The sequence below is a fragment of the Sinocyclocheilus grahami genome, unplaced genomic scaffold (genome assembly GCF_001515645.1).
Source record: "Sinocyclocheilus grahami isolate Dianchi unplaced genomic scaffold, SAMN03320097.WGS_v1.1 scaffold679.1, whole genome shotgun sequence".
In the NCBI taxonomy this organism is placed as follows: domain Eukaryota; kingdom Metazoa; phylum Chordata; class Actinopteri; order Cypriniformes; family Cyprinidae; genus Sinocyclocheilus; species Sinocyclocheilus grahami.
The window spans coordinates 757,198-783,383 of NW_015505858.1; the positions used below are offsets into that span (position 1 = coordinate 757,198).

Sequence of the window (26,186 nt, forward strand, 5' to 3'; positions counted from 1 at the left end):
TAATATCTGTTTTGAACCATTGTAATGCACTGATAACCACCAAAAACTGGGGGTGATGAGAAAGTCACATGATGAACCAAAGCTCATCACAAACAGCTTTTCTACGAGCTGAGGAGGGCAATACTTATATATAGAAGGTGCACAGTGTCATTCACACAAACACTAAACCCCATCATGGTGACACACGATGTTGAAATAATGCAATAAACATTAATTTAACAACATTAGATGTAAGATTAAACCCTAATGTACACAACTGATAAGAAAAAACTAAGAAGAGAAATGGTATTTCAACAAAAAAACCTCAAATATGAAGTGTCATGCAGGGAATTCTGTGAGTGTCAATTTACGGTTTGTTACTGTAAATTATACATACTTTTTTTTCACTTCCAAAAAACGTATTTTTAACAGTATTTTACTGTAAAATTACATTAAATGTAATTACATTTATTCACCGAATATAGTATGGAAACTTACTGCTAACCAGTTTTTTTTAGTCTTTTAAAAAAAACAAATTTTACAGTCTTTTACTGTTAAAATCACAATCATTTTTTTACAGTGCAGAGCATGAAATTAGCTATTAACATTGTGAAACATGTCCTAAAAATAAAAGAACAAGTAAAATACAAAGCATGAAGCAAACTTTACTGGCATTGGAATAATGACCTATAAATATAAATAATAATAATAACTGAGCGCTAGGAAATGTGCTATAATCATATATACATTTTCTGTTTTCATATTACAAGCCCCTGGTTCTTTACATTCGGTGGTGATTAAAAAAAAAAAAGATGAGTTCACATGATGAATATTACTATATAAATATAAGATTTTTTACACCTGGAAGACCAGTCAACACTTTGATAAAGACTGAATCATGTGTGTGATTTTTTTTTTTTTTTTTTTTTGCAATTTACATTCAAATAGTTTAATACAAATCATACGGAAAGTTCCATATAATCCTTTTAACATTCATTATAATGATAATATAATCATAATAATGCATAATAATTGCATAATAATGCAATGAATAGAATGATACAGGAATCATACGATTCGCTATGTTAATAAGGAATTAAAGCAGCACAAGTTAAATGTTAATTAAAAGTTAATATTTAAAAATACCAAATCCATATAGTGAAGTCATAATCTAGCTCTTCATTGTTTTCCATAGCTAGTAAAGCAATAATATAAGAACTAACTGCATCTCTTGTACAATAATATATCTCTATCAATGCAGTTTTCATCAACAATTTATAATATATTGCACTTAAGCATTCTGCGTATGAGGAATGACTTTTTATCATTTAAGACATTAATTCATCAAAATATCTGTTTACAGTACAATGACCAACTGACAACTCCAACCCATGTTGTTTAAATACATTTAAGCAGAATTAAGACACTGTTAAAGCACTTTTCCTAAACAACTTTTTGTTTATTAAAATATCATGTCAGTCAAGATCTGACACTCACGGTCCTAATTACATGAAATAACTTATCTAACTGCACTTATGATTTACAGAATCCACTACTCCAACTCTTTTGACTGCATTCCTGGTTTTTAAGTGCCAAGAGCAATCACACGGTCCATCCTGTAAAGAACGTCCTAGACCAAATCTGGTCAAATGTTTTAAAGCCTTTCTAATCTTTCCCTCACATTTTGCTCTGAAGCTTTCCTGTCCAGTCTGTGCCTGAGAGTTCAGCTTTATAACTTGCCAGGACCCTGCATGCGTGTGCATTAGTTTGCAACTGTACACATGTCCTTGAATTACCATAAGGCTATAACTAAATTTAGACTGGACAGGTATAGGAGTGGACAGCATGTAAGTAAACATTTATGTACTGTAAGTCTGTATTGTATGAGTATGTTTGCCTCATGTTGGGTGGTTTCTTCACCAGGATACAGGAGAGGTCGCGCGAGGGCTCCTGGGGCTGCGTTGAGGGTTTTCTGTAGTCTGGATATCACTCAAAGCCCTCTAAACACAACAAACATATTGAAATACATATATAATACCTTTAAAATGCATATAAACCTCATGGTCATTCTTAAAAATAAGGGTTCCAAAAAAGGGTTTTCACAACAATGCAACTGAAAAACCTTTTGGGTTTCTCAAAGAAACCTTGAGTGAAAAGAAAATATGCTGGAAATGTACTCACCCTTAGACTATTCAAGAAGAAATCTAGATAAAATTTAGAAGAAATGTAGCATTACATCACTTGCTCACCAATGGATGCTCTGCAGTGAATGGAGTGGATTTTTGGTCAGAAGTGATGGTTTAAAGTTAAAACACCTATGGATTTGTTTCTTACAAACATGCAGGTTTTTGCTTCACAAGATGTTAACTGATGGACTGGAGTCAAGCAAGTTACTTGTAGATTATTGTGATGTTTTTATCAGCTGCTTGGACTCCGATTCTGACGGCACCCATTCACTGCAGAGGATCCACTGGTGAGCAAGTGATGAAATGCTAAATCTGATGAAGAAACAAACTCATTTACATATTGGATGACTTGATGGTGAGTACATTTTCATTTTGGGTGAACTATTTCTTTCAAATATCCATTTTAATAATATAATGAACCTTTTTCACTATAAAGAACCTTTTGTGGATTGAAGAGGTTCTATGGATGTTAAAGGTTCCTCATGGAAACACTGATGCCAATAAAGAACCTTTCATTTTAAGTGTACACCACATATATCATCAAGTCGAATAACTTTCATTAAATGAACAAAAATGAAACATCAGCCAGTTTTAAAAAAATATCAGTTGTACATCTATTCAACAATGAAATTCATGCATTTCTTTCTTTCTGCATATTGCAACTTTCCTTTCTTTTGATTTATCAGTGGATTCACTTTTGTACTTTGTAAGAGACATTGCTTATGTCTGTTAACTAGTCGTGTTGTAAGTGAGCAGAATGAGAAAAAAAACAGCTCTTGAGAGAGCTGGGAAGGAAGAGTGACCTATTTTTTGCCACCTGCCTGTGCTAAAATCCTCACTACATTTCTCTACTAGCATTCACCTCATTTACTACATTTTCATGAAAATATCCATCAAGTCGTCTAATACAAAACCTACCTCCAATTTAGCCATGAACTCTGCAAAGATACCGAAGAAACACTCTGTGGTGGTGGCCTTTCCATCCTCACCGAAGAATGATGCAACTTTGCAGAACTCCTCCATTGCCCGCTGCTGCAGAGACTCCAGAGACTGCACTGCAGGGTGACTGTTTTCCAGAAACCCCTACATGCAAGTAGTTAAGGTGGTTTGTGATGAATTTGGCAGATATCAAGTATATTCAATGGTTGAAATGTTTATATAATCTTGTCCTGGTGGGTATCTGACCTGGATCTGCTTGGAAAAGTCTTATAGTTACAAATATGGCACAGTTACATTTAGTAGAAGACATGCTAAGATCATATATAGTCAGTGGGAGGTTTTGGTGGGAGGATACACTCATAACAATGGCAAATCGATCCTCAGCGGTGGCTGGCATCTTCTGGCAGGCTAAACGAATGTCCTGGATAGTGGCATGTAAGTCATTGAAGTCAGAAGTGATGTTTCTTTGATTCACTGTGGAGAACAAAGCAATGAAAAAGAATCTGAAAGAGATCTGATCTCTGCAGAACCTTTCATGGAAACAAAAAAAAACTAAATTAAATGGGAATGCTGCTCCATGTCTTGGACAAAACTTGATGAGAAGCACCATGGATTGTGTACATTTGTGTTTGAATGAATCTATATTTGTGGACTATGAGACAACACTGGGGAAAAATATAATAATTGGGACTGCACATGAGTCTGGCCATTCAAGTAGATCTCCACCTTTGGCTGCTTGTGGCACCATCTCAAGCTCCTTCCCAAAGTCCAGAACCTCTGGAAAGTGCTGGCACAATGATTTCACCAGGATATGCAGAAATGTTGACTTTCCATCCACTGTTTTGGTGGTACTGAGCTTCAACCAAAAAAAACGTAGGATTACAGTTATATTATGTTAAAAATAAAGGCTATACATATAAAAATAATAAACTTTACACAAATAAATGATGAACCTCATGAACCCATCTGAAAAAGATGCATGCACAGCAATGAGGCTTACTTCAGTGAGAAAATTGATCTTAAATCCGGTCGTTTTATTGGTCTTGGGTTGGCCGTTATTTAGATAATTCCCCATAGCCAGCACAAACTGGAAAGAAATAAGGAAATCAATATACATGCCTTGATAGGAAGATCATATTTATCCAATGTGTGTACTGGCATGGTATGTTTGAGTATGCATTATGAAAAGCCTGCCACGTCAACAATCTTTTATCCGTGAATGAATTTCTTTGTGTGCTTGTTTTCAAGACTGTATGATTATGTGTGCCTGGATAGAAACGAAATGACTCGGTGGAAATGAAGGAATTATACCTCCAGAATCTTGGCCAGTTTTTTGCTGTTTTTGAGCTCCAGTGAAGCCTTAAAAACACAGTCGTAGGCCCCCCTCATCTCCTCTGTTTTCTCTTGCAACGTAGTCTTAAAATGCAGGCTTTTCAAACGGGTCTTATACTCTGGCACTGATAGCATCTGAACATAAACAATATAGACAAAATATATGCAATATACAATATATGTACACAAGTACACATATTAGAAATATATTAAAATTAAATTAAATAAAAATAAATATTATACATTTGAAAAAATACAACTTTACATATAATCATAATATCAAATGCACCCACAGAAAACTTGATAAATATCCATGAAAAGAAATATTCATGAAACGCTATCATTTGTTATGTACCTGTAGGACAAACTGATCGGGCTCACTGAGTTTGCTTGGGTTGTCTCTGTACTGCTGGTATTGTCTAACCTCATCATCGTCTGGTGCATATAGGAGCAATTGTATTATATGTGACGAGTCTAAACGTTCACTCGACATCGTCATCAGCACCTGGCGTAGCTCGCTTGGTGACAGCTTCAGATGGGCAATCAAGATTGCTATAAAGATAGTAGAAGAGTCTTAATAACAAAGTGTACAAGGGCATGTGCTTCTAAGCTAATAGCTAAACGCTAAGAAGATTGTAGTCTAACAGCTGGGACAGTTAACGAAAGGAGCATGCTACTATCAAGTCTGATTTAAAATCAAAAACAGTACTATCGCAGAGCAAGACAAAAAAAGGACACATGTATAATACTTGACTAGGATGCACACATAAACATCATCTAAACCAGGGGTTTCAAACTCAGTTCCTGAAGGGCCGCAGCCCTGCAGAGTTTAGTTCCAACCCTGCTCCAACACACATACCCATCAAGTTTTCAAATAAGCCTGAAGGACCTGGGGTGTATTCCAGAAAGCAGGTTATGTGACATACCCGGGTATGTTTGAGGATAAGAGAGCGGATCACCTCAGCTTTCGGTTCCAAAATCGGAGGTTACTTTCAGGGTATGTAAGTAACCATAGTAACTTGCTCTCTGAAGATAACCTGCTCCGGAGCAGGTTGTGTTCCAGGGTTTGTTCACTTCAGAGCCATCAGCACACGCGTGACCTACTGATGAGCCTTCAGTGGGCGTGACAGATAGCGCACAACATTATATAATATTACAATATAGTTATGTAATATAGCCTACTAATATATATATATATATATATAGTTGTATGATATGTTAATTATAAAGCACTAATATAAGTAATAAATAAGGTAATATTATTCTAATATGGTTATCATATTTATTGGCATATATAACATTTATCTGTATAAATTATAAAACACTATTATGACAAGGTAATGTTTAATTTATTATATTATATGAAGAGTTTATTTGCAAAAACATAACTAAGATAACATAAAAATCATGTTTTTTATTATGTTATCATGTTTTTATTGTGTGTTATTGTGTTAGTTAGCTGTTTTTTTTTTGTTTGTTTTTTAACCTAGTCAAAATAACCCAACTGCTGTTTGATTGAGATTAACTGGAATGCACAATGAAAAAACATGATTTCTGAGAATTGTTAAACACGGAGTTATCTGTTTTTGCAAATGAACTCTTCATATATATTTATTACATTTTATATTATCATCTCACACATGGATCGGCATTTTCTATAATGTATTTCTATAATAAAAAATACATATCTGATATGACTTAATATTTAATTATCATCAAACAAACAATATAATTCATTTTCTCAAGGATTAAAGATTAAACCGGGAAAAAAAAGAAAAATTATTGCACAACCATCAATTAGGTGGCGATATGCATCAAGCATGTAAACGACCATTGAACAAAAGAAAGAAAGAAACAGCATGGCGCTTTTTCTTAGCGTCCGTTTCCTTAGTGACTCGTTGATTCGTCGCTCTGTTGAGAATTCTTAACTTAACCACAGATAACTTGTTGAGAAAGAGTCTTGAGTCTTAACCAGGAATATACTCTGAGTTGAATGAACTTACTCCCGGACGCATTTTTGGAACCACATACCTCGAGTAAGCAAGGTTTGGGGTTAATCAACCGAAAGTTCAGGGTTTAGCTGACGGTAAGTGAACCGTGCTTTCTGGAATACACCCCTGATTAGCTGGATCAGGTGTGTTCAATTTGGGTTGGAGCTAAACTCTGCAGGCCTGTGGCCCTCCAGGAGAGTTTTACACCCCTGATCTAAACATTTACAAGTAAACTCCACCAAACAGAGCACAAATTACCATTTACAGTCCATTACACTTTTGTACTGTGATGCATTTTTTTAGTGCTGTCAAACGATTAATCGCATCCAAAATAAAAGTTTTTGTTTACATAATATATTTGTGAGTACTTTGTATATTTATTATGTATATATAAATTCACACAAATGCATGTATATATTTAAGAAAAATATGTTACGTTTATATACTAAATATATTTATATATGATATAAATTATATGAACATAAATATATACATGTAAATATTTTTAAAATATATGCTTGTGTGTGTATTTATATATACATAATAAATATACACAATACACACATATATTATGTAAACAAAAACTTTTATTTTGGATGTGATTACACAGCACAAATTGTTTTCTAAAAAAGGACATTTAACTAGAAAAAAATATGAAGCACTGTTTTCTACTCACAAGCATTGTAGGCTTTCTTATGGGAGAGAATCTCCACGACATCTTTCTTCTTGAAAGTCTCCACCTGAGGTGAGGGCTCTGGAAGAGAAACTGAGACATGAATCGTAGCGTGAGTGAAAAGAACTTGTAACGGAAATCATTGTGTCTGCTGATAAAAGGATCGTTAGGTCCTCCTGGGAAGTTCCTACATACGTTCAGCCTTGAAACACAGCTCTCATGATGTGAATCCTCTTTTCAGTTTATAACTGAGTTTATAGCAATGATCACATCATAAACTTAAACGACGTTCTTGAATTATTTGCACGTTGGTCTGTTACTGTAGGGACATCAACTTTACAATTTCACACCCCTAAATATGATGCTGAACAAAATAAACTATGATTCGTTGCTTTACATGTCTGTCAGATGCCCTCTTGGGCAGTCCTTGGCCAACAAAAGCTGCTATGGAGTTCAGACCTTCTGCCGTCAGTATGAAGGTCTGGCTACGCAAGACTAACGGAGTAGTGCTTTCTGGCAAGCTTTATCATCATTCTTCATCCAAAGTAAACAAAAATACTTTGTACAGCCAATATTTGCAATTAAAACTTCATGACCAATAACATTTTGCTTTCACCATTATAAATAGACACACTGCAAGTCAAAGTTTGGGAAGAGGTTTCCTACTGCCAATTACCACATTGTGGTGGTGTTCATCTTTTTTGACATAATTTGAGAGCAGCTCCAGTGCCTAAAATATTAAAGGCATGACTTATAAGACAATAATTTATTCTGGATATTTATGTACAGGGTTTAGATTAATAAAAAAAATCCAAATCTTTATATTAAAGGTCATTAACCCAATAGTTTAATTTCCATCTTATAAGACCATAGAACATTTATCTACATCTTGTGTCTTTCTATATGATGTGCTATAAAGATGTTATCCCAAGGTGAGAGTTCCCCCAACTTTCTTCTTGCAACCCTTTAATCTGTGCTAGATTTATGAAATGTGCAGGCTATTGTTATCTCAGTTGACTCCTTTAGAGCTGCCGTAGGCATCTTGGTGTCCTCTTTTACTATGGCTCTTCTTGTCCGAATACTCCGATTTGGAGGACAGCCAGTTCTAAGCAGATTCACAGGTGTTGCTCTTTTTCTCACATTCAATTATGAACTTCTTGGTGCTTTTAAGTATTAGAAGACACAGAAATGGAGTTTGGCACACTTTACAAGCAACAAATGCTGACTACTACCTATGGACCACAGTGTATCTCTCTCTTTGAAAGATATGAAAAGCAACTCCCTTTTCAGATTGTCAACAGCTTTTTTGTTCTCTTGGAAATTAGTTATACATATTACTTTTCTCACATTGTACTCACCAGGGCTCTTTTGGGTCCCAAAATGAAGCTCCAAGTCTAGGTATTTCACCATGTCACTCAGCTTGTCATAATCAGAATCTTCTTCCAACTGCAGTGAGAAACCACATCTGTCCTTACATTCTTCATTCTAACGGACTGAGCCAATCTCATAACGATTTAAGACAAGCATTTCACACAAAGATTCAGCTTATTAGGCTGAAACTTCGTACCTGTCCCCAAATGGTTCCCTCAGAATTTTCCACTTGTTCCCATCGTAGCCGCTTTACACTCATATGACTGGAGTCTGTTTTTTGTGGTGAGGCCTTTGGAAGCGGAGGAGGCATGCAAGGTGGGGGTAAAGGTGGAGGAGGAGGTGGCTCCACAGTGGGCCCATCAGTGGGGTGGTGAGTTTGAGATTGGGGTGTACTTGGTGGTTGCGTTTGGGACTGGGCCTCATGGTGGCTGTGATGGTAGTGACGATGTTCGTGATACATGGGTTGAGGGCTCTGTCTGGCCTGTGTAATGGGGGGAATCTGTGGGGTTGAGCGATGCTGTTGCTGCTGCTGAATCTTCTGAGCTTGCTGCTGCTGATACTGCTGTTGCTGAAGCTGCTGTTGAAGTTGTTGTTGTTTCTGCTGCATCTGCTGAAGCTGCTGTTGCTGCTGTTGTGAAGTATGAGGCTGGAAGGTTGACAGAATCTGTTGGGTCTGGTGAGGTTGGTGGGGCTGGTGGATCTGGTGGTACTGAGGAGCTGACTGGATTGGCTGAACCGGGTGTATGTGTTCAATCTGGTGAATGTGGCGGGTTGGCAGAGGAGCTTGGTGCATCTGGTGGTGGTACTGTTGCGGAGATGGTTGAATAGCTTGAGAAACTGCTTGAGCCATGTGTGCCCGGTGCATTTGTCTGTCCACCCTCTCCAGTCTTTCAATTCGCTCCATATGCTCAAAGCGTTCCAAACGCTGGATCTGCTCCAATCGGTCAAGTCTATCCATGGAGCTTGAGAGGTGAGCCTGATGACTCTGATGCATCTGATAAGCATGGTGTACTTGTTGATCTGGATGCAAGGGCTGGGACTGCATGCCATAGATATGCCTATCCGAGCATTCCTTTCTTTCAATTCTATCAAGCCTATCCATGGAGCTAGATAGTTGAGTCTGAATAGTCTGGTGTGAGTGGTGGCTTTGGTGCACTTTAATAGACTGAGATTGGTGACTTGGTTTATTTTTATGGATTGGATGCATCTGGTGATCCTGTTGCACCTGGTGGTGTTGGTGAACCTGGTAAGCTGGATGAACCTGATGGTGCATCTCGTAGATTGCATGACTGGGGATGGGTGACTGGTTTATTTCTGGAGAGGGCATAGGGGGCAGAGATTGATGCATCTGCTGCTGAGATTGCTGAGGGTGGCTGGCTGTTGGTTGAACTGGAAGTGAGTGGTGCTCCTGAAGGACTTGGTGCTGGGTCATCAGCTCATCACGTGTGGGCAACACCTTGTGAATGGATTGTCTTTTTGGAGGTGGGTTAGCTCTTGGCGGAGGTGGTGGAGGAGGTCCAGGGTGGCGACGGAAGGTCAGCTGTCGGGGTGCATGGTCAGGGGTGAATCCAGCAGGTGGAGGGGGGTCATTAAATTGGACGGGGGGAGGGGGAGGAGGAGTCAGAGGGGGTGGAGGAATGTGCTCTGAGCTGGAGGAGTAGGTAAGAGAGCTGGCATCCTCGCTGCTACTATGTACTTCGCTTGGACTGCTTAGCTCGGGAGGCATGTACGGACCCTCCTCCTCCTCCTCATCCTCCTCCTCCTCCTCCTCCTCTTCCTCTTCCTCTTCCTCATCCTCATTCTGGAATGTCATCTGGAGAATATCCTGGTGTTATTTTGAAGTAAAATATACAAATAGCATTGAGTTTTTGCAATAGACCATTGAAGATTAGCCATTGATCTTGTATCAAATATCAAGTCAATTAACCATTCTAATATACAAACCTCTTCATAGTCATTCTCTGGTGACAGGAAGTCTTCCACAGATAACTGCTGTCCCAGCTGCTCACTCAGAGCCTCCATGAACAAATCTGTGTCAGGGGTACGAGGTGGACGTGAGAAGGTGTAGCGCTTCTTCCGAATGGGTGGACTAGGTGGGTAGTCCGGAGGAGAGGGTGGAGAGAGAGGTGGGCTGTCTAAACTTATGTATGGGTTGGACTCAGCACTGGTTTGAGAGGGAAGACCTGGAGGGTAGCAGGGGCACTGGGGACTCAGTGGAGGCTCCTGCATCCAAGAGTCAGGCTGTAGAGGAGGTGGTGGCGGTGGTGGAGGTGGCGGCACAGGCTGTGCTGATGCAGATTTGCGGCTACCTGAGAGATGAAAATGGGAAAGCAAAGGTTAAGGAGATAAAAGGCTCTGCCTCGGATGAAATTCCTACCTATTACACAAAGAAATGACAAGGATTTTCTAGAATTCACAAGTTACAATGCCAATAAAAAACTTAGAAGTACACTGACTGTACCTGAAGTGGCCCGAACTGATGGAGAGGAAGAGTGTGCTCTGATGGACTGTGAGGAAGCGTGCGGGAAGTAGTCTACGTTAACCAGAGTTTCAGGAGTTGGAGGAGGACGACTCTTCAGGGATTTGGATCTCTTCCCAGCATAGACATTCTCCAGCTCAGCATACACAGCTGACAGCTAGATAGAGCACAGGGACTAGGTTGTTAATATAAAAACAGTGCACTTACTCAAGTATTTCAATGTTTGTAAACCTGTAAAATCAAAGAAGAGTGCTCACATTAGTCAGATTGTTGGGCGTCTCTGGTAAGGATGTTCCATCCCCTGATTGTCTCTCTCCAGGAGTCAGTCTCATAGGTGCTGCCTCCATTGGCTCATTGCAAATCCCTCATGAAGTAAGAAAATAGCCCATCAACTCTCATTTCAATTTGCTAAGAAAGCTGCAGTTTTTAAATGATGGTACATAAGCTCCCACTTCCTACAATGCTGTTTTCATGATACGTAATACTAGGTGTGAAAGTTGACACAATTTCCCTACATATATAGGTAGCTAAACATGTGTATGCCAGTGTATGCTTGCATGCCAGTGGTTGTTAAACTGGAGTCTGCAGACTTCCAGGTGCTAGGTGGCTGGTGGAAAATTTGAATTTTGCTAAATGTATGAGGACTGTTGAAGTTATATGTTTAACAGTAATTTTTTAAAACACACTTTGTGATGCTAGTCGGACAATATGAGATTACCACATTTTTGACTATAGGCAGCCCTAGTTTTATAACAGTAAGATATCAATGGCATCAACATTGAAAACTGCTGTCCTACGTTATAATGTGTAACACAACATAGTGTTTGAAAACAGTTTACCCATGCCCAAGTGAGTGCCAATAACCAGATCATCTGAGCTGTGTCCCCTCACATTGCTCCTGTAAGTGGTTCCTGTCACCTTCATGGAGCTGCTGCGCCTATGAGGCTCATGGGCTGGAGGTTCAGGTTCTGCTGTTGGCACTACCAGTAATAAATACATGCATGCATACATGTATGTACTTATACTCTATACAGACTGAAGGGCTCACGTGTAACTTTATAGCCAAGGAATCGGGAGATCTTGTTCTGGCAGTGTTCCTGCTCCTCGTAGGTCAGCAGCTGGTAAATGAACTGCCAAATCACCTGTTTTGCTGGGGTATCCAACACAGGGAAGACGTCCACAATCAAAGTGTCTACATTTCTAATGGCACAGAAGAAAAACGAATCAAATCAGGTTGCATACAAAGTTCAGGAATGTTCTCAGAGAAGCAATGGAGATATTTCCATCTTAGAATACCCATCTTAGAATACCCTTTCTTTCTTTCACTAAAATATGGGTGTGTCCTTCACCTGTGCTGGAAGAAGGCCTCCAGGGCCTTGCAGATGGTGTATCTCTCTTGGAGAGTGAGAAGGTGCTCAAGCTGCTGGCTGAAGGTGCGACCCTGTACGCGGATACTAGGAGGCAAGATCTCGGCGACCCACTGAAGGGAGCTAAGCACAGGAGCACAGGAGCGTGGAGAAACCTCCACCTGTTCAGGTTCGGTCATGGTGAAGGCCGGCGGGCCATCTTCAACCACCAAGCTGGGCATTGCCCCACTCCCCTGCAGCATGGACACCACCTTCTCATGTGAACAGCTCCTGAGGGGATGTACAAAAATACAAAGTATACACAGACTTAAGCAGGGCGCACACTGTGCTATTTTTAATAGTCCTTCATGATTGTTGATTGTCAGACTGTATGAGCATGATGATCATGTCACACTGTGGGATCTCAGTTGTCATTAATGTCAGACTGTACGACAGTCAAGATGCGTTAAAAACGGATGACCACAAGAAAACTTGACCAGAGTTTTACATTATCAACCCATACATGTTTAGTGACTTTGAGCTGCATTACACGCAGGGCTGAAATGTTGGCTATCATGAAAAGTATATGAATGGCGATCATAGGCGGAGTTTAGGAGGGGCTCTGCCCCCCCAGAAGAGAGCCAATAATGATTTTGTCTGAGCTATGAATAAAATATAAAAATTAAAGAATTCACATTTTCTAATTTTATTAGCATGATCTTATTTTAGTGGTAAGAATAAGTATGTTTTGGGCTAAATTAATTATTAAAGCCCCATATCCTTGCAAGTCGCGAATGATTCTCAACTTGAGAGGACTCTCTTTTCATTATTTTCCCGCTTTAGCAAGTTAATAAATATTTGTTGTTTTTTTTATAAACCCGCTAATAAAAATGTGGTGGACTGAGTAATTTCTGGCTGAATTGGACAGGCGATTTGAAGCGATGGCTTTGAGTGTGGCGTGTGATGCAGTATTCAGTTTAAGCATGTACGCAAGCCTTAAGATTCACCATCGGCTTGTGACAGCTGAAGTGGATCTTGTGAAATGTGCGATCGCATCGCGATTACTCTGTCTTGAGAAACTTAAAGATGAAGTAGGCTACGGAAGGACAAATATCCAAACTTTTTCAGACTATTGCAGTTTGCACTCACGCTGCCCATTGGTTCGGCTACATCAGAAATAAGTTTCTCAGTTATGAGGAGAATCTGGCTCCGATCTTCAGTGGCACAGGACAGTTTCTCAGATCTTTCTTTACTGCACATAGAGAACAATTTGACTGAAAAACTATCAGAAGAGAAGAAATAGTGAAAGACAGTGGTCATCTACGCAATTCAGAAAAAGAGGCAGCTTTTCTGCATTAGGTATTTTTTTCAGTTTTTTTAAAATGTATTTTTAATGTCGTCTTGTTGTTTCTCTCTCTCTCTCTCTCTCGTCTCCTGCTGTTCTTGCACACTGCCAGTTTCTCAGCCTAACTTTTTAATGGGCGCCACGAGTCAGAAATGACAGCACTTTCATGATTTTAGCATTCACGTCATCTGCTTCAGTTATATGTCTAATAATTCACTCCCCTTCACTTGTTTCATGTCCAAAATATATCTTTCTAAAATAGCCTTGTTTTGTTGTAGGATGCCAACTAAAATAAATGCACCACAAGACACAAACCTTTCCCTTAATGAAAACAAAAGTCAATGTCTGAAAATACTAAGAGAATAATATTGTAGAACAACAATCTAAATTAATTAATTAATCAATCTTAATTAAATAATAAATGTTTCAACATGGAAATAAGACACTTAACTTACAATCATGACCATTTTGGTTCATTTCATACCTGGTATTACAGAGTCAATCCAGACTGGAGCATGGCCACGCAGAGTAAACCCGAAACTCTGGTTCCCTTTGTACACCCGTACTGTCCTAGTGAAACATGATAGAGACATCTATAAAACAAGTGAATACAACCTATAGATGTCAAGCAGAACATCTTGTATCTTAATATAATGTAGATTAACCAATACAAATTTTTATTAAAATAACATTAATGTGATATTATTGGAAAATATCTATATTATATACATATAATACACATGCACAGCCTTCTTTGATCATATTTACTAAGGGTATTAATAATTATGAGCACAACTGTATGTATAGTATCCATACAAGTAAAAAAATGTGGCATAATGAAGGTTTTGCATAACGTTACATAATCATAGTACAAGAGTGTAATTTTACTGAACAGTGACAAAAAGTCTTGTGCCACATTTGAACTAAAATGTCACAGATTTTATATAATTAATACAGTTTGTTGTGTTCTCTATAGTTAGTGTTAATAATGTAGTCAGACAAGCTCTGAATTTCTTCCACTAGAATAGCTATGTGTATATGCTTGTCTTTATGCAAACAGCTACCAATTCTTCAGTGCAATAAAGCCACGCTTTCAGTTTTCCTACATTATTAAAAAGAAACTACACCTGCATTCCTGGAGACGTATCAATAAGTGTGTATTGTACTAATGACTGACAGGATTTCACATCCTCCCACCTTCTCCTGTTTATGCATCGGACACAGGCTTAACAGAGAATTAATTCATGCTTCTGAAATACTGTTCACAAGTCTAGTGACGTTTAAAGCATGATATAGGCTATAATGAGGAGGACGAATCTTGATGTGTCATATTTACGCTGTCACACATACACAGGTGCCAAATAGCATGACTAAAAATAACATGAATTGTAAAATGAGTGAAATATTGCAGTGGCATAAAATCTACATCATTTACAGCCTACAGCAGTTATGAAATTGGAAATCCAACAATTGAATTTATTTAAATCAATGCATCAGTCAATCAATTTATGTATCAATTGATCAATTAATCTATCTATCGATCACCTACTACTATGATTATATGAATCTAATTAAAAAAACAAATGAAAATAAAATTGCAAAATAAAATAAAAGGGTAACACTTTATTTTAAAGTGTTCTTTTTGCACGTTACATATTTTTATAATAGTAATAACAGTAAATTATAAATAATTACATGGTTAACCCTGAATCGAACCCTAACATTGCGTTTTACGTTACGTGTTAATTAATATCACTTAGTACTTGAATGTATAATTACACTGTAACAGGGACACCTTAAAATAAAATGTAACTAATAAAAGCATAAACAATATAAAAAACAGAAATTAAAAAAAAATTATATATATGTATTGAAATCTACCTAATTTATTGGAATACCTAAAACTTGAGAATGTAGATGTAGACTACTAAAGACACTCAAAATATTAACAAAAATATGAATTAGGAAATCATATAACCTCAAAGGACAAAATAGGAAAGCAAAAGGGAATAAAAAATTCTACCACATCAGTAACAAATGCAGGAAAAAACAACAGACAAGAAAAGAGTGTAAATGTTCCCATTGTGACACTTCCACTGACCTGCGGGTAGAGAAGGAGCTGGAATGGCCTGCGATGAGTGAGGTGGTCTTGCGGACACCACGGGCAGGAGGCATGACCACTTCCTCGTTGGCAGTCCGGGGCACAGAGCTGGCTCGAGTGGACACAGACAGCAGCCGTTCGGGGTGGTCTTCACTCCGGCTGCGCCGTAGCCGGTTGTTCCTGTGCTCGCTGAAGCTTCGGCCCCTCAAGCGACTGATCAAACTCTGGGAGACCATCTCATCAAAGCGCTGCCTGTGCTTCTTAGGGATGAAGATCCTGACAAACATGGCACACACACACACACAGCAGACGGAGTCACAGAGGAGAAACTGTTCAGGCGTGTGTGAACATACTCTCAAGCCTGCTGAGAGAAACACTGGATGGAGACGCACAAAGGCAAATGGAGGAGGAGGGACAGCTGTGAGAAAGTCTGCTATAATTACACCGGATTACGGAGATGTTTGTGATCTGCTCTGAAAGAAAAAAAAAGCTCATGTGGTGCAATGAAGCGTTTGTTTTCTGTCCTGTGAAGAGGGGTGGGTAAAAATATCCCGTTTGATCAACTTCAAAAGCTAAGCAGGTAAGCAGGTGACTTCAGAAAGATGTCTGATGGGCATTTTGAAGTCCTGAGAGGATGAATGATTAAAGTGAAAGAGCCCTCTGTGATACAAGCCCTCTCTGAATTTTTCATTTTCACCATCCTTTAAAAGCAAATTCAATTATCTTCTACAAACCCAATCTGTGAGTGAAAAATATGACCTTAAATGTATCATATATCACCAAAATAGTATATATTACCCACTAGACTATTTTGACTAAAATTAAAGATATGCCATAAAAAGGAATGAACCCATACATCATGAAGGACACTGTCGCAACACACAGCATCATGAGGGGACGCACAGCCCAGAAGCAGCTCAAGAGCTTCAGTTCTGGGTTAATCTTCCAGCTGCAATCATCTCAAACTCTGCTTCAGAGCTGCTTTTGCTTCAGGACACAAATCTTACTTTGGTCAAAAAATGGCGGGCCAACCTGGTGGCAAAACTGTGTAATGTACAAAAACAAAAGGTCCTTGAAAAAAAACAATAAAATGGATTAATATTTACATGACAAGACAAGACAATATTAGTAATAAATATTATACCAAGCATAAATATTATAAATATATTTTAATAATAATCCAGAGTGGAATAACCATTCAGCGAGTAGAAGAGGATAATCGGAAAAGCCATTATCTCCAGTATTCAGATGAGGAGATGCTTATTAGTGCCAACTTGAGGAGCGAAGACGTTGCATGGATGAAGAAAGAAACTACAGGTCATGTCATCTTCGAGTCAACTTTGGCAAGGTCGCCCACATCTCCGTACTGGGTTGCCTTGGGGAGTTTAACGTTGAAAAGGAGTCTACTTCCAGAACTTCCTCGTATGTGTAAACATACCTGGCAATAAAACTCATTCTGATTCTGATTCTATGGAAGCTTGTTTCTGCCATGGGATAAGATAATAAAAAATGGTAATTGCAACTTTTTACTTTCTCGCAATTCTAAGTTTATATCTCACAACTCTGGGGGGAAAAAAAGTCAGAATTCTGAGTTCTACACTCAGAATTGCAAGATAAAAACTTGCATTTCCTAGGAAAAAAAAGTCAGAATTGCAGATGCTAACACAATTCTGAGAAAAAAAAGTCTGAATTGTGAGAGATAAAGTGGCAATACTTTATTTTATTTTTTATTACTTGGCAACAAAAGTCAGAATTGTGAGAGGTTAACTTGGAATTGTAAGAAAAGTCAGAATTCTGATTCGATATCTTACAATTATTACTTTTTTGCCTCAGAATTGAGAGTTTATATCTCCCAATTCTGAATTTATATCTGACAATTGAGACTTTTTCTCCCAATAACGAATTGTGAGATATCAACTTGCAATTCTGAGGTTACATCTTGTAATTCCAAATTGCTAGAAAGGTCTGAATTGTAAAATCAAAATGAGCAATTACCTTTTTTATTTTTAATCTGTGGCGAAAAAAAAACAGAATTGCAAGACGTAAACTCAGAATTGCATGATATAAACTCAAAAAAGACAAAAATATAATAACGAATTGTGAGATATCAACTTGCAATTCTGAGGTTACATCTTGTAATTCCAAATTGCTAGAAAGGTCTGAATTGTAAAATCAAAATGAGCAATTACCTTTTTTATTTTTAATCTGTGGCGAAAAAAAACAGAATTGCAAGACGTAAACTCAGAATTGCATGATATAAACTCAAAAAAGAAAAAAATATTAAAAAGTCAGAATTTTAAAGTTTATATCTCACAATTCCCAATTACTTTTTACATTTTTTATCCTGTGGCAGAAACAGGCAACTATTTTTTCGCTCAATTCAAAGTCAAATCTGATCAACATTCAAAAATAATACCATCATCAATAGTTTTCTGGGGCTTAAACCTCACAAAGAATTCTGAAAACATGCAACAAACATCTCATAAAAAAGCAAATTGCCTCTAAACAATGGAAAATGACAGAAAAATCAAAGCTTTGTGCAAGTACAAAAAACATTTCTTACTTGCTAAAGGCGGCGTTCATGGTTCCCGATAATACAAGGAGATAGGCTATCAAGGGTTAATCAGAACAAGCTGATGAAAAGTGGGAATCTGGGTATCTGGAGCATGCTGTTCTTCTTCATAATTCACTCCTCATGGTGGTAAGGGTGATTTAAAAGTGGTCCCATTTTCAGAGTTTCCAAGTATCAAACTTAAAAAAAAAAAAAAACATGCATATTTGATAAACACTTGATGAAACAATATTTTATCCAGTAAACCTCACGGGTATAATTCCTCACTGGCAGAAAGGGGCGTTGGCTGTTCAAACTGCTCCGTCAGTGTAACTGACCATATTTCAGCTATGAGACGCATCAAATTCTCCTGACAAAGACCCTCATCAGCGAGTTATTACAGTGAGAGAGAACCGACACATGCAAACCTATGAGAGGGAGAGACTGCTTATTTAGTATATTTTCACAAAATATAATAATATTAAATATAATAATAATAATAAATTAATGACAAGTAAAAATCAATAAATAGTCTACAGTAACAATGTTAAAATCTAATATTATATTTAAATCTGTAATCTAATTGTTAATGACTAAAAGGAATAATTAAATACATCATATCATAGTTTTAATAAAAGTTATTGATGAAAAATATGCAAAGAATTTTTGTAGTTTAAGCTATAAGCATATTAAAAAATGAACAAAAATGACAAATATAGTTGTCCTAATCTTTTAAAGCATAAAGAGTTTTGGTCACACTTTATTATAAGGTCCCATTCTCACTATTAACAAACCAATAACAACGACTTTTGCCTCAAACTCCTAATTTGCTGCTTATTAATTGTTAGTAAGGCAGTTGTTAAGTTTAGGTATTAAGTAGGATTTGAGATGTGGAATATGGTCATGCAGAATATGTGCTTTATAAGCACTAATAAACAACCAATATGTTAATTACAGGCATGCTAATAAACAACTAGTTAATAGTGAAAATTGGTCCCTATACTAAAGTGTTACCAGATTTTTTTTTAAAGAAGGATGTGAGGGAATAGTCAGCTCATTAAAGATGTAATGACATGGCAAATTTATGTTCATAAAGCTGCTCTTGCTATTTCACTATACAAACAAAATGTTGAAATGCTGAAACATTTTACTCCAGTTTAAAAGTTATTACAGTTTTGAACACTTTTCAAATAGGCTGGAGGAAAGCATTTATCAGATCAGGTCTTAAGACATATCTGAAATCAACAGATATGTAAAAGATACTAAACTGAGGCACAAAACTATGAGAGAGACAGGAATACGATACTTTCCAGGGCTTTCCAGGAAACAATGTTATCTCTCAACACAATTCTGATTCACAATATAACAGAAGCATCCAGAATCCTCATGTATCTCTAACATGCTCCAGATGGGCTTGAACCTCATTTTTATTAAAGGGGTGGCTGACCGTTTTTTTTTTTCTAGGCTTGATTGTGTTTATGGGGTGCAGTCTAACATGTGCTAATGGTTCGTTTTTAAAAAAACGCATAATTTACCTTTATTCCACACCACTCTGTCCCTTCTCCTATAAACGCGCTGATCATTTCCTTCTTTTATGAAGCCCCTCCCTCAGAAATAGGCGATGGGCTCTGATTGGTTAACTAGCCCAGTGTGTTGTGATTGGCTAAACCGCCTCTAGTGCGCGTCTAAATGTCCCGCCCCTCACCTCAGCGGCATGTGCTCCGGTTGTATTGTAAACAACGGCGTCGTTAATATCGCTTATCAGTTTGAGCCCGATTGAGAAGCAGAGGATATTATTGAAGAGGATCGTGCAGAACCTGTGCAAGCATGGCTCTTAACGGTATGTTTTTTATTTGTTGTTGTCTCATGCTTTTAGATATGCTGTTATTTGTAAATGATACTGCTTATGTTAGCTTTTAATACACGGTTTTATCCTGAATAAAGCTTTAATACAGCAGAATACAAGATTGCGTTGTAGCATTTTTGTAAGTGTTTGCCAGCAAGTATTGCTCGCTACCACGGCAGTCGCGTGCGCATCCATGTTTAACACTTCTCATAGCTATGTGAAAAATAGTGTATAACTGGAACACTTAATTGACACAGACACATCAATGAAGTTCATTGATGGAGCCGTGAGGAGCTGATGAATAGAATGAGAGAGAGAGAGAGAGAGAGAGAGAGAGATGCAGAGCAGGGAGACGCGAGGAACATGATTAAGAACGTTAGAAGACAGAATCGCGATTCATATATGAATAGATATTTTCGTGCACACCTAGTTTTGACAGCATAGCAACAACTCTTCCTCTTCTCTAAAGCATGGCCCCGCCCCCTTTGTTGCATGTTCCCGGGGGCGGGGTTTAAGTAAATTTCAGGGTTTGTGATGTCATCAACCCGAGAAGTAACTCGTTGTAGTCCCTACGAGCCATTTTTGTAGGCATTAAACTGCCATAATTTTAAAAGGCGATACCTTCGTTTGCATTGAACTTTCAGCGCCGCAACTTTGCAGATATTGTTTATGCTCAAACAGCAACATTACATACTAACTAAAGTTAGAAAAGTGAAAGCACAATCAACCACCCCAACCATCTTAACAGGCTGTCCTAATTGTATTACTTGATGTTTATTAGTCCATGTTACTGTTCAAATTAAAATATAGGCTCCTTCTATAAATGTTGCTCAGAAATATTTTTACTGGGGTTATTATAAACAAAACAAAACAAAATTAATTTCAGCGTTTAAAATATAGGCTAGGGATGCACCGATATGAAAATTTTGGCCGATACGATAATCGATTATTCTTTATTTTTGAAAGCCGATAACCGATATGTTGGCCGATAAATCTATATCCAAATTGTTATATACTTTTTGAGAGCCTGATTACAAAAAAGGTCTCATCATTAAAAGCCACATCCCAAACACTTCAACATAAGCAGCCTAGTTTGAACGGTGTACGTTTTAAAAATATTTTTACTCTCCCATTACCAAATTTAGTCATAAAAAAGTCTTACAAATAAATAAAATAATGCATAAATAATGCAAACAAGTCACTGGACATCATTACACGTGTAAAGAATCAAAATGAATGCGCCATAGATCAATAAAACGGAATAGCCTCTGCACGGACAATAATTAAATGATTTTAATTACTAAACCATACTGTTGATGAAAATAATAAGAGAACAATACAAGTGGTTGTTGTTATTAATAATGCATCAATGATTTTGAAAAAGTAACAAATTAATACCACTGTTTTAAATAGCAGCCGTTGAGCTGCGCGTGCTGAAGCTGAAGAGCTGAATGAACACGGTAAACTGAAGCGTTTTGCTGGCAGCTTATTTAACTCAAGGAAATGCATCCTGAGATTAATATTAATACAACATAAACATAATATTACAACTTATATATGAAATGACAAATGACGCAGTTATTGCATGCTATAGTCAGAATGTGTGATCCTGTTGTGGATGCGCTCTTCCCATAACAACGCGCTGAAACACAGCAACTAAACCCAAAGAATGCACAACGTTTTATTATAATAATGTTCTCATTAGAATGTTATATACACGACATTCCCAATCATAGTTATTAATGTTGTGCACTGCTGTTTGAGCTGCGTGCGCTGAGCTAAAGACGATCACCGGTAAACTGAAGCGCTCTTTTAACTTAACCAAACGCATTCTATATGAGATAAATCAGATATACATCAAATAAACACAATATTACAACGTACAACTGCACAAAAGGCTGCAAACGAACAGCGCGCATCTGAAGTGTCTCTGAAGGAAATAATGCATTATTTATCGGCTTTAAGATATCGGCCAAATTTTCTTATCAGGCCGATACCGATAACAGAAAAAATGAGCATTTATCGGCCGATACCGATATGGTGGCCGATATATCGTGCATCCCTAATATAGGCTCATGCTAAAGCTTTTGTTTTCTGGAGTTAGAAACAAAATAAAATAAAATATACGTCAGGCTTGTCACCCATCCAAACACAATGAGAAAACTTCAAATGTAATTGAAAGTTGTAATTTGTAATAAATAAATTAGGGTAAAAGGGTTAGCGTCAATTTGCCACAGGAGGCCTTTGTTCACCCCCCGGAGCCGTGAGAGATACTTTTTTTTTTATGGATGGGCGCTTTTTATTTCACTTCTTTTGGACTGAAGCACTGCAACACCCGCTAACTGCAATGATAGAGCTTGGAATAGCCAGGACAATTTTATATCTAACTCCAACTGGATTCGTCTGAAAGAAGAAAGTCATATACACTTAGGATGCCTCGGGGGTGTGTAAAACACAGCCTAATTTAAATTTTTGGGTGAACTAACCCTTTAACACATAAATAAATAAATTGGGAGGCGGGTCATATAACTGGATTAATGAAAGCTCATAGGTACCTGATGCTGTCAATCAGTTGCTGATGTTCCTCAGTGAGCAGTATTTCTGGAAGTGTAGACGCTAGACCTTCAACATCCCTCTCATTTGCATACTGCTTCAGCAAATCAAAAAGCCTCTCTTTAACCTCAGGCTCCTCCCCTAAAATCTCCTCAACCTATAAAAATTCAGAACAGACCATTTTAACTTCACCAACTCTGGAGTTTGAAAATGCCAGTGAAAAATATATTCTATTGTGTGATGTTTAACCAGTCCAAACTAACTTTTTGAGGTTCGAGTAACAGTTTAACAATTTGTGTTAACACCTTAGTTTAGGGACTAATTCTCACTATTAATTAGTTGCTCATTAAAATGCATATTACTAGCATATTGGCTGTTTCTTAGTACTTATAAAGCACATATTAATGCCTTATACTGTATAACCATATTTAAGCTCCCTTAATCCTACCCCATACCTAAACTTAACAACTTACTGACTATTAATAAGCAGCAAATTAGGAAAAATTTATAGAGGCAAAAGTCATAGTTAATAGTTAGTGACTAGTGAGAATTGGTCTCCAAACTAAAGTGTGAGCCAGTTTTTCCATGCCCCTTGAAACTGACCTTCTTGTTGAACTCCAGAGCTTTATGTTTGCGGTCCTGCCTCACCATGTCTCCGCTCTGATATGTCTCTTTCATGCTGCTGCTGGTGCGTTTCTGCCAGCGGTTCATCCGCAGCACACCCAGACGCAGCGTACGTCCCTGAGAGGCCTTGATCATGGCCGCCGCCGTCTCATGGTGTTTCACTGGATTCCCATTCACCTCCATCACAAAATCACCTGCTCGCAGTCCACTCCGGCCGGCTGGAGAGTTGAGCGTGCAGTCCTCCACCAGCAGGGGACTGTCTCCCACTATAGTAAAGCCAAAACGACCATCAGGCCCCGGGGCAATGTCCAGCTGTGGTGGTAAAGTGGATAAGGGTGAGTGACATTGGTTTGCACTACAGAAGCAAAGGAAAATTAGGAGAGATCTGAAGTCTCTTTTACAAAACAAAGGCACCTTATATATAATTGTATTATTTAAATTATTATTTTAGATATTTACACCAGTTTAAAAGTGTATTTATCAAGAGGCATTTATCATGTTACAAAATATTTCTATTTCAAATAACTGCTGTTCTTTCGAGCTATTCATCAAAGAATCCTAAAAAAAAAAGCATATATGTCCATAAAATGTTATTACTCCATACAAATATTTCTGTAAAAACAAGAATCACAACCATTTTCAACACCAAAAATAATAATAAATCAGTATATTTGAGTGATTTCTGAAGGATCATGTGACACTGAAGACTGGAGTAACGATGCTGAAAATTCAGCTTTGCATCACAGGAATAAATTATATTTTAAAACATATTCAAATAGAAAAATCACAGGAATACATTTCTGTGCATTTATTATATGCATAATATATAATACTTTTTAATATCTATGCAAATACAACAATTATATGAAATAATTATATTTTAAATTGTTATATTTTTTTACAATATTACTGTTTATAATGTATTTGTGATAAAGTAAAGCAGAATAACAGACTTGTTCAGAAAGAAATTCTTACCTCACGCCTTCATTTTTAATTTTTCTTTAGGAAAAAATTAATTAGATTAAAAATGAATGTGTTGCAATGCAAATACTTTTTATGGCAACTGTATTTATATATAGAGAGAGAGAATATAGAGGTGATTTGGGACAATTGTTAAGAACTTGTTAAAAATAGCTTTTTTATTTAGCAATCAACCAATTTCCCATATGAACTGCTTTTTTCTCTTGAATTAGGTCAACTGAAATTGAATTTAAGCCTGTTTTGTTATTAACAGTAAAAATGGCATGTCAGTGAAGAAAAACTGGCCTGTTCAATTCTAGACACAACGCCGATGCTGGGCGGCACAGTCTTGAGGTTCTGAGCCAGAGCGATGAGGGCTTTAGAGCTGAGGGACGAGACGTTCTGCCCGTCGATCTCCAGAACCTGGTCGCCTGGCTGCAGTCCGGCCATGAAAGCGCTGCTGCCCTCCACCACAGAGAGGATGTAACTGGGTCCATCTCCCCCCAGCTTAAAGCCAAAGTCCTCTGGCCAACCCTGATTATTTGCTGGAAGGCCCAGTTCTGGAAAAAGTGAATACAGGAGAGATAAGAGGCAAGGAGAAAAAGAGAGATTTGAGAATCAACTTTCATTAGCGTATTCGTATTTCTAAAGTATGTACTTGTATGTATGCATTTATGTATGTTCACAACATAGTGAACCATAGAGTTCCATATATCTATACTAAAAAAATAAATAAATATATCAAATAAATATTCACTCCAAAAGACATCTATCCTAGTTGATAAAATATAAAATTAATATTGAAGTAAAATAAAATATTGGAAGAATACCAAAATCCCCACCTTAATTTAAACCAAATCTTCACCTTTGCATTTATTTTCGAGAACAGTTCAGGCATTAGTTTCAGCACTTATAACCTACTGTAGTGCTGTAGTGACCTAGTAACAGATGGGAAAAAAACGGTCAAGCAATTACTTTACGCACCAATATTCAGTGGGAAATCTCTCAGCACGTTAGGGTTCGGGTCTGTGGAATTGAGGAAACATATTAATTTGTTTATGTACATGTCTGCATTAAATTACCATATAATGTAAGGTAAAAATATATAAGCATCTCAACTGTCTAATAAAATATATGTTCTTTAATAAAAGGAGTAGAAAATATAAGACTATTTTTCTCAGTTCCCACCTCACAGAGCTCCATGTTCTGCTTTATGAACTTACAGAAATCTTTGGAGGCACTGCGGGATCCCGATCGGCTTTGACGAAGAGAGAAACGGCCCTTCTGGCTCTTCAGAAATCTTCTCATCATGGTTTCTGGGTCTTCTGTGTGGAAGTCAAGCTGTAAGAGGTCACCTCAGGTCAGCACCTCCTCAACAAGTCACTGCTCCATCATTACCAAAAAAGCAATCGATTCGGCAGGTTTAGCCTCTATCGAGGATCATATCAGTCCAGTGTAGATCAGGAGAGCGCTGTCAAGCTCTCTGCAGCCGTGGCTCTACATCTCAACTAAGTTGGTCCAGTTCAAACCCTCTTGCAAAGCGCCGAGCAGAAATCTGGGACAAGCTAGCTGGGTCTTTTAATGATTCTTTTGCAAGAAAAAGGTACTTTGAAGCCCCATTGTTCTATAAATACCTCCCTCTCCCTCTCTCTCTCTCTCTCTCTCTCTCTCTGTGATGCTGGAGGATTGGGCCCTCTCTCAGGGCTGAGGAGTGACCCAGAAACTTCCTGTCAGAGCAGCAAAGGACGGCGCTCCGATTACAGATCCTCAGAGATGCTGTGGTACAGTTAGACGTAGTCTGGTACATTTAACTCCAATTCCCCTTCTAAGAATCTGATTCGCTATCATTCTCCCAACTGTTCCTTATTCAAGCACAGTCTCAGAACACCAGAAATGGTTAACTGCCAACT

The 26,186-nt window shown here is 37.7% G+C and overlaps 2 protein-coding genes across 2 annotated transcripts in view; one reads left to right on the forward strand and one right to left on the reverse strand.

Annotated features, from left to right (window-relative positions):
• LOC107559249 (rho GTPase-activating protein 17-like) overlaps positions 1 to 10,723 on the forward strand; it is a 62,658-nt gene extending 51,935 nt beyond the window's left edge. The window contains exons 21-23 of the transcript XR_001605604.1: positions 792 to 795; positions 8,287 to 8,293; positions 10,712 to 10,723. The gene's annotated coding sequence lies outside the window, so the exon portion shown is untranslated. The remainder of the gene's footprint in view (positions 1 to 791; positions 796 to 8,286; positions 8,294 to 10,711) is intronic.
• Positions 1,030 to 25,863, reverse strand: LOC107559228 (delphilin-like). The gene is made up of 24 exons (XM_016242975.1): positions 25,500 to 25,863; positions 25,261 to 25,302; positions 24,583 to 24,836; positions 23,296 to 23,628; positions 22,695 to 22,849; positions 15,743 to 16,018; positions 14,126 to 14,211; positions 13,417 to 13,570; positions 12,300 to 12,587; positions 11,999 to 12,150; positions 11,790 to 11,930; positions 11,208 to 11,314; positions 10,933 to 11,107; positions 10,416 to 10,780; positions 8,668 to 10,296; positions 8,459 to 8,546; positions 7,104 to 7,193; positions 4,792 to 4,988; positions 4,416 to 4,571; positions 4,105 to 4,191; positions 3,831 to 3,960; positions 3,460 to 3,578; positions 3,084 to 3,248; positions 1,030 to 1,979 (listed from the first exon to the last, which is right to left on the reverse strand). The coding sequence occupies exons 1-24, from the start codon at positions 25,585 to 25,587 to the stop codon at positions 1,896 to 1,898; spliced, it is 5,361 nt and encodes a 1,786-aa protein (XP_016098461.1). The 5' UTR covers positions 25,588 to 25,863; the 3' UTR covers positions 1,030 to 1,895.
• Between the last annotated feature and the right edge of the window lie 323 nt (positions 25,864 to 26,186).